This window comes from Xenopus laevis, chromosome 6L, assembly GCF_017654675.1.
Source record: "Xenopus laevis strain J_2021 chromosome 6L, Xenopus_laevis_v10.1, whole genome shotgun sequence".
Classification (NCBI taxonomy): Eukaryota; Metazoa; Chordata; class Amphibia; order Anura; family Pipidae; genus Xenopus; species Xenopus laevis.
Window position 1 is genome coordinate 42,002,982 of NC_054381.1, and position 13,318 is coordinate 42,016,299.

The 13,318-nt window shown below is 38.6% G+C and overlaps 1 protein-coding gene across 1 annotated transcript; it reads right to left on the minus strand.

Moving 5' to 3' along the window:
• Window positions 1-3,888: 3,888 nt before the first annotated feature.
• On the minus strand, window positions 3,889-9,524 carry LOC121394575 (E3 ubiquitin-protein ligase DCST1-like). Its single transcript, XM_041565981.1, has 14 exons — window positions 9,205-9,524; window positions 8,897-9,025; window positions 8,683-8,822; window positions 7,834-8,032; window positions 7,063-7,206; window positions 6,597-6,718; window positions 6,289-6,437; window positions 6,074-6,173; window positions 5,635-5,730; window positions 5,425-5,551; window positions 5,199-5,315; window positions 4,718-4,860; window positions 4,370-4,483; window positions 3,889-4,133 (listed from the first exon to the last, which is right to left on the minus strand). Exons 1-14 carry the CDS (start codon window positions 9,350-9,352, stop codon window positions 3,909-3,911), a joined length of 1,953 nt encoding a protein of 650 aa, XP_041421915.1. The 5' UTR covers window positions 9,353-9,524; the 3' UTR covers window positions 3,889-3,908.
• Window positions 9,525-13,318: the final 3,794 nt, after the last annotated feature.

The following is a 13,318-nucleotide window of genomic DNA, read 5'->3' on the forward strand; positions in this document are numbered from 1 at the left end:
CTAAACCATATGTCGATTTTTGTCCCATGCAATAAAATAGTCAGCAGTAAAATTATGGATGGAGTCCATTTTTTTGTTCCCCTTAATGTGTTACCATAATTACCACTTTATATTGGGGGTGGGAGTTGACCAATAGAAAGTGTCCAACAAACACAATTAGAGCAGATAATCTGTAGCTAGCTGTAAGATACCTGCTCCTATTGTATTGATGTCTCATTCAATTATATATATCAGGGTGTGATGCACATATGCATTAAGTCAGAGACATACCATACTATACTATACTTTCTAGAGAACAACAATTAATCATTACAGAGCAAAACCCATATCTGTTTAATAGGCACAATTGAGTGAGGCATGTTTATGATACTGTGCTGTGTGTGATCAGTCTGAAGTAGCCAGTGCAGGGAACAGGAAGCAGGAAGTAATTGTGTGTGAGGCAGTTGAGGAGGCAGAGGGAGATTTGAAAATGTCTTGAGGGCAATGACACACGGTGCTACTTATCACTGCACGATTTTTCGCAACTACAAAACACCAGAAAATACCTTGTCATAGACAATACTGAGAATTGCCTCTGCTAAAACATTGACATCACGTAATAGCTCAAAAATGCATACCAAGTAGCATTTGTAGCAAATTAGCATAGTGATTACCCTGGAGAGGCAGATATGATATATATATATAGATGAAACTGTTCTAAGTGGAGCTGGGACTTTACTGTAGAGCAAGACTTGTACAGACAGTCTGTCAGTGACCAGGCTGTTCTGGTTAATGATCAAAGTTCTGCCACTTCTGTTATGAACTGTTAAATCCCATGTCCCTGTAGGAAACCTCCATTATAAATAAAGCAAGCAGATTTCAAGTTGAAGCTACTCAGGGTCTGGCTGTCTCTTAATTTTGAAAGTTAGTACCAAGTCTACCATATGAGTGATATATTTATATATATATATATATTTTTCTAGTTAGGAATAGTAAAATTTAAGGGAATTGTTTTTTGCAGCTCTAACTACAAGATCTCAGTCCCTGCCATCATATACTGTTCTTTTTTTATTTATTAAACAAGCGCTGGTGTTTATGTAGTTGTATAGTTCATAGGGAGTTTTGATCGCTGTGCTCCTTTCTGGGACATTCCTATCCACCAGCTTAATGGAAAGTACACTACTCTGTCATACACAATAGGCTAGTATTACTCGATGGAAAAAGATGTCCACATCTCTAATAGAATCTGAAGATTATTAATTACACTACATATTTTGGTCCTGACTATGTTCAAATTATAATTTAATAAAAGAAGGGCCTAATCCGGGCCCACAGGCCTACATTTACACAGCCCCACTTTGGCTGAACATAAGATTTATCAGAGTTCACCACAGAAAAACTTGTTTACTTTCTATTCAATCCTATAGTATTTTTAGTATTGATTGCCTTAGCACAGTCTATGCAAAATGACTTGTCGTGGTGCAATGATTTGTGGGAAATTGTTGCATTCCTATAGCTATAGATACTTATTTAGATACTACTACTAGGCACTTTTAGTTTGTGACTTTCTCCTTAAATGACCAATGTTTGGTAGGGACCAAGGTTTTGAACCCTATTACGTGCGCACATATGCAGTCAATATGAACTCAATTGGCCTTTAACCTAAAATGAGGTGGCTTCAGTGTTCACTATTTCATAGTCTGCACCATTTTAATTACTTCTGTATATATTTATTTTCTCCCCTTAAAGAGGTTATCAAGTTTTTCCTTTCTTTTTGGGTCTCCAATTTAACAAAGTGATTTGTCTGTAAATATTTTATAAAATATGACTTACAACTAATGACTTGGCATTATTAAATAAGGGAGAGGGGGGGTCAAACTGTTGTTGAAATTGCATTGTGCTATATAACTTGTATAACTTTTCTCATTTTTCCAGCTTCAATGGCTGCCTCCATGGCTACAGAGCAGCTTCTTTATATAAACTATAGTAGTCTTTAAAGCAAACATATAGCTTTTACCAGTAGAAGCTAACTGTATATTATATCGAAATTAGTTGAAATGTACTTAAAATGCTTTAATTTTTGGTGTTACTGTTCCTTTAATAAGTTTTTTATACACAATTAAATGCAATTTAACAGATTACTGAAAGTATATTGTCTACTAGTCAGCTGCCTCAATGAAAATAAACCTGAGAAAAACAACATGGCACCAATACTTAACCCGGCACAAACTCATTGCCGACTGCCCCCTTTTCCTCACCCAGTCATATCACGCTGCATGCACCAGCAGTCTGGGGGGGTCCCATTTTGTTTAATTCTGTGAAATTTTTGTGTTATGTATTTTATCTGCATCACATATAGAAATTATACCCCACAGTGAATTTGCAGTCCATTCATTGTTTTCACGTGTTACCATATTTACAATTTTATATTGGGGTGGCAGAATTTTCAATTGCACTTAAGGCATATTATCACCCAAATCAAACAAAAACCTCAGTAGAAAGTACCCAACTCTCACAATTTGTAGCAAGCCGTAAGTAACCTGCTGCTATTTACCTATTTTTCATCAACTGGAAAGTCAATTCATCAATTTGTTTGGTATAAAAGTCTAGCTATGACCTGATACCAAAGTATATATTGCAGGATAGGAACAAAAAGCTTCCTATGAAAGATATTAACATATTCCAAAGGATACATTCCCTATTTACTTATAAGATGCAGAGAAATTCTATATCATTTTAACTGGATTTTAGAGTGGATTTAAGTTATATAACAGTTATGATTTTATACTGTTATAAATGATAAACCATTAAAAAGAGTATTTGTTTTACTCACCGATAAATCCTTTTCTTGGCTTTGTATATTCGTTGTGTCCTGCAGGAATATCTTAATGTCATAGAGCAGGGAAAAAGCCAATACTTGAACCTTGAGTCAGTTCACCCGCAAGTCCCTTGTTGAGACCATCCTGGAGGAATTCCATGAAGGAAAGAATATGGCACTGGAAGTGGTCAATAGACTTGGCACTGCACCAAGAAATGAATACGTGCCAGATGCAGTAGTAGATTCTGGCAATGGTGAGTTTACAAGCGTGCAGCAGTGTACGTACTACTAGGGTGGAAAAACCTTCGGCTAAGGAGCACGTCTGGTGGGTCCAGGAGGGTTTTTAAGAGGTACGAAATCCCTTTGATGTGTTAGAGAAGGAACTTTGCCGCCTGTTATTGTGGTGGAATGAAAAGATAATTTTGAGTTGGTATAGTATTGCCTGGTTTTCTTATCTTGGGGAAGAAAATTACTCTTTCCTCCAGTAATCTTAGATATAAGGTAATCCAATTCTGGCCTGAATAGTGAAGATCCAGTGAATAGTAGTGCAATGAGATTCTTCTTGGATGCCGGATCAGCACTCCATGTCTTCATCCATAGTGCCAGCCTAGCGGCTACTGATAAAGCAGACTATCTGGCTGTCAATTGTAAGCTATCCATTGTTGCATCACATAGGAAATGTACTGCATTAAGTACCTTGACAAGTTGTGATTGCATATAAATATTTTCTGCCTTTCTGTCCATTGGATCCTTGAACGAAGTTCCATCCTCAAAGGGTAGAAAACGCAGTAACTGTTCTGGCTTGCCACCTAACTAGAATGTTTAATTTATATGAGGTTCTATGTAAATAGAAGCTGCATGTGCTGGAATGTGCCTATGATCAATCAGAGATCACTAAGCAGTAATGTATCTGAATACTGCCTCCCTACCTACAGATAGTACTGAACAATGAAATACAGTCTCAAATACAAAAGACACACAAATATTTAGAAAAGTTTATTAAATACTAATTATATAAAATATGTTTAATATATTTTATAAAAATATGTTAAAAAAGTATATTATACAAAATATATTAAAAAAAAGGGGAGGGGCCGCCATCGCTGTAGTATTAGTCTTCACAGAAGTAATTTTCAATTAAATCATCTGGTAAGCAAACAAAGCAGCATTTCTTTATCTCCTTCCAGCAGTCGAGGCAGTAGGCTGTGTCACAGTATGATGTCTTGCAAATATAGGAAGTCTTGGTTTCTTTGGCATTACAAACCAAACAGTGTCGCTTTATAATTACTCTCAGCCATTTCATTTGTCGGAATAGCATACCAGGTATAGACATCATCTGTGGAGAACACAATATAGTCATTACCAATCCAAGGGGCATGAGAATCTATTACAGTACAGCAATAGTAGCTGAAGAAATGCATTAGATGTGTAAGCTAATGTATTTTGTGCACAATAATAGTGCAGCTAATGTAGGAAAATGAAAGCTAAGGCAAGGTGCTGGTGTGTTGGGTGCCAACTAATGTGCTGTAGGGTGATGAGCTGTAAAAGACAGAAGCTCAGGTTAATACTTACAAAGTTTCTGTGGCGGTTGGCAGTGATCATTAAGTTCTTCCTCTTTATATTTAAATACAGGTCCCTGTACCTCAGTAGCTCATTATAGAGATGGAGAATTCGCCTTTTCTCCGTCTAAAGGAAACAAAGCAGCAGGTGGTGGTGTTACACAGTTATTTAAACTAGGAAATACATCAGATCATTAGTAGAACAAAAAAAAGTGAAATTTAGTAGTGCCCTTTCTGCCATGAGCCAAGGTGACAAAATAGACACATGGGCCACTTTACCAGAAGCTAAAAAAGCCCCCCAGGTTACTAAATTCCAAAATATTCCTAAATAAAAAAACTCTCTCAGCCCATAATATCTTACCTTAGGGTAAAAGTAAGCAGCCAGGACTCTGCGCAGTCGGCTCATGTATATCTGGACAAAAGGAAGGATCAGCGTGATGGTCAGTAGTAAACAAGTGCCGATATATTGCTGGGACGTCAGATGAATCGGTTGCGCCAGACAAACTGTGGTGAATCAGAAAGAAACTGGAGTATTAGTAATGCTGCCAACATGAATGATATGTCTTGTTGGGAAATGAATAGCAAATTAAGCCCCGAAAGATACTTATAATTCCTTTCATTCATATTGTAACTAAGCAGTTTAACTGTTAAGCAAGTCAACCAAAACAATTTCACCTTAATGGTTCTACAGCTTGTTTGGCCATACAATTCATATCAGCTACCTGTGTGATTGTCCCATTTAAATGAAACTGCTTGCTACATGTAAGTTCTATTGATATCTACAAAACTTTAAACACATGGAGTACAGCACATAGGAAATGTCAGTGAAGCTTTGCACATACCAGTATTATTGGTCACATGAAGCGCATTAGAGGACGTATTGATATTTCCGATTGTGTTCCGGAGAAATCTTGCCAGGAATCCGGTCCCACCAACAATGACTTCTAGATTGTGTTTAACTGCAGGGTAAAAAGAGAGGTGGATTAAGCAATATAGAACAGAGAGAAGTATGAACTATTAACAGATTGCTGTTAGAAGCAAACAGTAATACATTCAAGACATACTTACAGCCAAAGTTGTAGCTAATATTGGAGTGCTTGATAGTGATGTCCATGATATTTTGGACACCCAAATCCAGTCCAAGTAAAAGCAGGCAAATCACAATCAGCGGAATGCACTTTATCATAGTGCTTGTCTGGAAGAGAAAAGTTCATTATTGTATTTATGAAAGCAGGGAACATACCGTAGTCTGCTAGAGATTATTTGATAAGTACTTACCAATGCTTTCACCTCTGGTCCATGGAGGGCAAAGTTTATTGGGTAAATTAAATCTGCACGTTCCCCTTTTTTCAGCGGTAGCAGGTGCCTCTTTCCCTATAGGATAAATAAACAAAAAGAGTGATTTCCTGGTCTCTCGCTTACATTTTTGAATATCCTTAGCTTGAAAAACAAACACTTCTGAACAAAATGGGCCAACAACAAAGTTACTCTTACTCAAAAACTGAAATCTACTCTCCTAGAGCTCCTCATGCAGTATTTAATGTACAGAAGAAGAGCACATTATGATTCTCACTCATCTTAATTCTTATATACTTCCTAAACCTTTATAATAACTTGTATACACTTCAAAATGTAATTAAGAAATGAGTGCATTTATAGAGCACAAATAAATATATACATACTTAACAAAAGACAGTATGTTTGCTGCCAAACTAACCTGCTTCCTCCTACGAGCGTCGATTTGTTTGAAGTACGTTGTTATGTACACATTGTCGTGGCGAAGGTTTGAATTGTAATTCTTAACATAGCCAAAAGCTCTACAAAGACAAAGGGACCAGAGTGAACCCCACACAAAAACCTCACACAAAGTAAATCATCGATATTTGGCTTCTGCAGTATTAATTGGTAAAATAAATGAACGAATGAACTTACGAACTGATGTATTGGAGGAAGAGTAGAGACAAAACTATTTTTATAGCCTTCATAGCTTTCTGTGAAACTGATTCGCTCTCTTCAACGGTTTCGGACACATTTTGTTTGACTTTCTTCAGTGTCGTATCAAATATGGTTTTGTTTCTGACCTGTGTTCAGGCAAAGAGAGAAAAAAGTATATGAAAATACTAGCCAAGGGGATCACAAGACACGTCAGATGAACTTCATAGCAAATAAAGGAAATATACAAACAGGATCCTATCAGCAATGGAGAGAGTCTCCGATGAGGCATATTATGTGAAACTTACCGTAATTTGAACATCTATGGTGACATTATGCTTGAATGTGTCAATGGCCCCACTGATATTATCATAGAGTTCTCCAAACAAAGGGTCGATGCGGATGTGCTTCTTGCACAATGGCAGGAACCCTAAAAATAAAGGCAGCAAGTCAATAAACAACTACAAATACTTCCCTCCCACTACTGTCAAGACATTTCTTGTTGGATTTTAGGGGAAAATTACCTTTACATTACATGTTATATTATGATATAGATGGGTCAAATCAAACATACTTTGAAATTTATCTTTTTATTATTTATGGATTTTATAAGACAATTTATGCTTATTTTTTTTATAAAAAGTTTTGCTTAACAGCACAAATAACGCTGTCCAATTGTAACCCCCTGTCACTGAATAACTATATATGGTGAAAATGCCAAATTAAATTTCTACTTTTGGTTACAAGTTTCACATTTTGTTTAAAGATACTTACAATTTAAAGCGCCGCAGACAAATTTCAATTTCATTGGCCAGCACAATGCATGATTGAGAAGAGGTAACCATATTGTCTCCATGCATTCATCATATTTCTGATCAAACCATTCATGGCACTTCCCTATGCCCATTTCAAAGAGATCTGTTAGAAAAGAAAATGGATCATTAATCTGTGTAATGGAGCTGTCACCAAAGCCTACATGTTACCATGCATCTCACAATTATGCGGTATCTAGTATATAGGATGTGCATAATTCTCTACATACACATAAATATCATGAAAAGAATCAGGATCTTTAATGCTTGGGAATGTGGAGACTCCACTGTGTAACATTCCAGGCAGAACAAAGGAACACAGGGCACCAGTTCTGCTACTAGAACCCCTACACCAAGTTTTACCTGATTCATGGGGTATCAAACCACATGTGGCCAGAGCCGGGCCAGAGCGGCCAGGAGCCCCAGGCAACCTGGCCAGCCTCTGCACCGGTTGAGTGAATCATCAGTGTACGAACATGCGTGAAAGCCTGAATTGGCAGATGCGCAAAAAGACGTAGAGAGAGGGGACCGGGCATGGGATAGGCTATAGAGCAGGTACATGTCTGCTGCCCTCCTAGCTTTGGGCCCTAGGCACATGCCTACTCTGCCTACCCCTAGTTCCAGCCCTGCATGTGGCCATTGGTTTGAGAAAACAGTGATATATTTTCAGCACATAAAGTATTTGGGAAAATGAAATGCAGTGAGATGAAAGTGGGTGTACTTGGAAACTTACATTCACAGCGTAGGAAAGTCTTCATGCTAAATTTCTTCTGAGTATTCATTAGTAACGTTTTGTTTCTCTCGATTTCTTCCCTTATCAGTTCTTTCTCTCTCACATTGTCGTATCCCTCAGTGCTTTCAACTTCTTCTTCTACCTCACGGAAATCATCAGTTATTTCTTGGGTGTCCTTTGTCAAATTCGATGACCGTTTCTATAAAAAGAAAAAGAGACATTTTTCATACAGACAATATAGCTGAGCGGTGCTTATAACCACTGTTGCCATTTGTTCTCTAATATATTCTCTTTACCGTTAATTTCAGTCATATGTAAGGGCATATATATGAAATAGTGTAGAAGTAGAGCTCAACACAGTTTGTGAAAAGTGTGAAACTCCACTTCATTTACTTGTATAGGATTTTTAGGAATTGTTTATCAAAGAGTGAAGACAGACAGAACTCTCTTTTCACCCACTGATAAATGTGCCATAAAAAATCCAATTTAAGTGAACAGAAGAGGCTGTTAGTCCACTTGGGTGAACTGGGAGGTCTATTTTCCCCCATAGTTGCAGCATTTGATACACAAACTGGTGACCATGAAATTATTACTGAGAGAACAATACACATTGATCTAACATGACAGGACTATACCACTCAAGGTCTCAAAGCATTAAGTGCACTTTGTAAAGAACAGGTGCAAATGTGAAAGGGCTTTTAATCCCAGGCCTATAAGGTATTGAGCCATACAGTTAAGCCTATAATAACACATCTTGCAGCATTTACAAAAATGCTTATGAAGATTTGTCATTAATTATCATAATTGTGGGTCCCACCATTTTCTGCTAAAATATATAAATTTCATTACCGTCAATTGACCAAATATCCTCTTTACAGGTTCCATCATTGATGTGTACATCATCTTTGTGTGGTTAAGGGTCATCTCTCCTGTACACTCAAAGCTCATTACAAGTAATTCTATATTTTTCATCATATTAGGAACAGGGCCTAAAAAGAGAAGAGGGTTTAGTACATTGTAAAGAACAAATACGGAGTAAGTAGAATGACTAGCCAGTACATACCACCAGTGATTGCTTTGATAGCAATTGTAGTTGTTAGGGCACCTGTCCTTTGGCACAGGATAAGCAGGAATATCATCAATGTCGAGCAGCGGAAATTAGTGGACATTGCCCATCCGAAGGAAAATATAGCTGAGAAAAGAGCAACAGGGGGAGATGCATTAGGTTCAGCCTATAAGTACAACAAGGGCCATAACTTGCTATCACATAAATATACAGGGCCCATAACAGTAAAAAAATTACAGGAATATACTTACAAACAATAAAATGACAAATACACAGTGATAACATTGAAAGAAGTATATACTCACCATTATTAACAATAAATATGCAGACTTTGATCTGGTCATTTAAGGTGGTTAATGGATAAACCAGCAAAAAGTAAAGTGCTAGAGAAAGAGAAAAAGGTATTAGACTGGATAACACACACCTTACCCCTATTATATGCCATACTCTCATTGTATCAGTCTCTCACACACACTTAATTATTTTACTTTTTTCTTACCGCTTCCGATGCATAATCCAACAATTGCTCCAAGGAAATACTTCACTTGATAATATTCATTACTGTTGCTGAAGAAAAACCGAAAAAGCAACGTAGGGAGCATTTTAGCCAAGATCCGTTCCAATGCTGAAAGGACAGAAATCAACTTATTAAGTACAATTATCATTGCTTGCTGGATGGAGTCTGTTAGTAAGACCCATTTATAAAACCAAACAATTCCCCAACGCTGTATAATGCATGGGTGTATATATCTTACATACAGGTTAAAAACTGACTGATACAGGAGATTAAAAGGGTCTTTCTGCTCATCAGAACTTGTAACTACAAAAATATTCAAATTATATGCATTTGGTTGCTGAAAACCCAAATAAATACATAAATATTACTAACATCACTACTGCTACAACTAGAATTCGGAATACAAAGAACATTTCTATCAAATCCAGGAAACACTGTTACACTGTTACATAAAAAAGCTACTGGTTATATAATGCCCAATATAGACATGAGCTAAAATCCTATAAAGAATAACATTATATTTCTAAAAATATAACTATGTAAATGGCAATAGACTCTTCCACATTTACAACTAACAAGAGGATCTGTACAGCCATCATTATATTCAATAAAAGGCAATCATTGGGATGATTTCAATCATATGTGTATCTACTACTGGTTCTATTATCATTTATCTATCATTCTATCTCTAAAAAGTTACTTACTAGTCTTTGGCTGATTTCTTTTCATTTTCTTCGTTAATATAACTGGTTTCTTTTCTTTTTCAATATCAATATGTATTTCATTATTATTTATATTTAAATTTGTAATTTTCTAAATTTACGCAAGAGCTTGGCACAAACGTGCTTCCACTCTCCACGTAAGCTTAGACAATAATGACAGGTGTCTGTGAATCCTTAACACTGCACAACTGTCACAGATGATGTCAAAATAGGGATTCAGACAAATGATGATGTCACAATAGTCTGATATACTAACCTATTGTGATGTAATTGATGATGTCATAATAGGGCATTGTGATGTAATTGATGATGTTATAATGGGGTATTGTGATGTAATTGATGATGTCATAATAGCCACTTCATGATGTCACAATAGCCTGTAATTGCCAGAACATTCTGGCTTCTACTAGAATATATCATTCTAAATCTATTCAAAGCTATTACTCTGTATTTTTTGTTATACAAAACAGATTATACAGATTTTTATAATGTGTTATACAAATACTTATATTTAGAATTAACCCTTTAAGTGCCACAGAACGTAGAATCTACGTTCTGTGGCAAAGTAACTTGAAATGCCACAGAACGTAGATTCTACGTTCTGCAGCATTTGCAGGTTTGGGAACGGAGAAGCGGCTTCTAAAGCCGCTCTCTCCGTTCCGACTTGTTCCCCAGCCCCTAGGCAACGAGCCTAGGCGGGGAACAAGTGGCCCCTGGGTCGCGATCGCCCAGGGGCCCCAAGGCAGCAGCAGGCACGTGCAGCATATGTGCCCTGCTGCTGCCTGCACTTTCAGAACGGAGGAGTGGCTTTACAAGCCGCTCGCTCCGTTCTTAGTGGCCCAGGTAGCTTCCCCGTCCCCTAGGCAACGAGCCTAGGTGGGGAAAGATGGGCCCCTGGGTCGCGATCGCCCAGGGGCCCCAAAGCAGCAGCAGACACGCGAAATGTGCGTGCTCTGCTGCTGCCTGCATTTACTGAACGGAGGAGCGGCTTGTAAAGCCGCTCTCTCCGTTTCCGACTTGTTCCCCAGCCCCTAGGCAACGAGCCTAGGCGGGGAACAAGTGGCCCCTGGGTCGCGATCGCCCAGGGGCCCCAAGGCAGCAGCAGGCACGTGCAGCATATGTGCCCTGCTGCTGCCTGCACTTTCAGAACGGAGGAGTGGCTTTACAAGCCGCTCGCTCCGTTCTTAGTGGCCCAGGTAGCTTCCCCGTCCCCTAGGCAACGAGCCTAGGTGGGGAAAGATGGGCCCCTGGGTCGCGATCGCCCAGGGGCCCCAAAGCAGCAGCAGACACGCGAAATGTGCGTGCTCTGCTGCTGCCTGCATTTACTGAACGGAGGAGCGGCTTGTAAAGCCGCTCGCTCCGTTCCAACTCGTCCCCCAGCCCCTAGGCAACGAGCGGAAGTGGGGAACGAGTGGCCCCTGGGGCGAGATCGCCCAGGGGCCCCAAGGCAGCAGCAGGCAAGGAAAATCGAGGTGCCCTGCTGCTGCCTGCGCTTCCTGAGCATCAAGCCCCGCCTACTCACCAGGGCCAAAAAAGAAGACGTCTCCAAATGTTCCAAGTCAGCCTCCTGGACTACCTACAGCCTGCCACCCCAGGTAAGTGCCCCCCCCCACACACAAACACACACTTATTGCACTAATACACTTACATTCACACTTACACACACATACATTCAATTTTGGGGGATCAGGGGGGGTCACACATATTCGCAGCACTTACACACGCTTGCATACGCATACAACACGAATACAACACGCATACAACACGCATACAACACGCATACAACACACATACAACACACAATTTGCATATTGTACGCACACATACATTATTTTGTGTTTTTTTTTTCTTTTATTGCATTGCCTGTTTTTTTGGCTGTAAAAACTGTTTTATTGCCATTGCGAATAGCGTATTTGCTAATTGCACTGCGCAATACCTTTTGTATGTTATTTCGATGACTATATTGCAATTTCAGTGATATTGGTGATTTTTTAGACATTTTATTGCATGTTTAGCCATTTTATTTCATTTTCAGTTTTGTGTAGGTGTTGTTCGCTTATTTCTATCCGTAAAACCTATTTAGCCATGCTAAAATAATCAAACTTTGATTCTGACTGCTAATTACATTAGGCTAAAAAAAAATCCATAGATTTTTGTGTTTTTGTTGGATTTTACTGATTTTATACCATTTGGCTCTGTTCTTTGTTACTTTGTTTTGCCCATGGAAATTTTGTCTGCTATATATTCATTTGGGGGTCTCTGTGCGCGACATAGTTTGGTTTATCTTTGCATACCAGGCATCAACCTGTTCAGTAGACCCCTGGCGTTCATACTTAGGGTGCCTTTTGCTGGTACGTTACAAAATGTGGGGTATATAATGGGGTAAAATGCAAGCTTTGTGACTATTTTTAGAAATTTCATAAAAACTGTTATGTTTAGCATAGCTTTGCAGGTTGGAAGTTTGCAGTAGAAAGATGTAATTACCTGCTTTAGATTCGTCAGAATGTGTACTTTTGGAAAATGTATAGTTTTATAGGGTCTCCATACTGTTAGGGGGGTCTTATGGTGCATAATACAAATACCGGGTGCTTGTATTGTAGAAGTCAGAGTGTCATACGTGAAAATTCATATGTACTATTTTCATTTGGGGGTCTCTGTGCGCGACATAGTTTGGTTTATCTATGCATACCAGGCATCAACCTGTTCAGTAGACCCCTGGCGTTCATACTTAGGGTGCCTTTTGCTGGTACGTTACAAAATGTGGGGTATATAATGGGGTAAAATGCAAGCTTTGTGACTATTTTTAGAAATTTCAAAAAAAGCGTTATGTTTAGCATAGCTTTGCGGTTTGGTAGTTTGCAGTAGAAAGATGTAATTACCTGCTTTAGATTCGTCAGAATGTGTACTTTTGGAAAATGTATAGTTTTATAGGGTCTCCATACTGTTAGGGGGTCTTATGGTGCATAATACAAATACCGGGTGCTTGTATTGTAGAAGTCAGAGTGTCATACGTGAAAATTCATATGTACTATTTTCATTTGGGGGTCTCTGTGCGCGACATAGTTTGGTTTATCTATGCATACCAGGCATCAACCTGTTCAGTAGACCCCTGGCGTTCATACTTAGGGTGCCTTTTGCTGGTACGTTACAAAATGTGGGGTATATAATGGGGTAAAATGC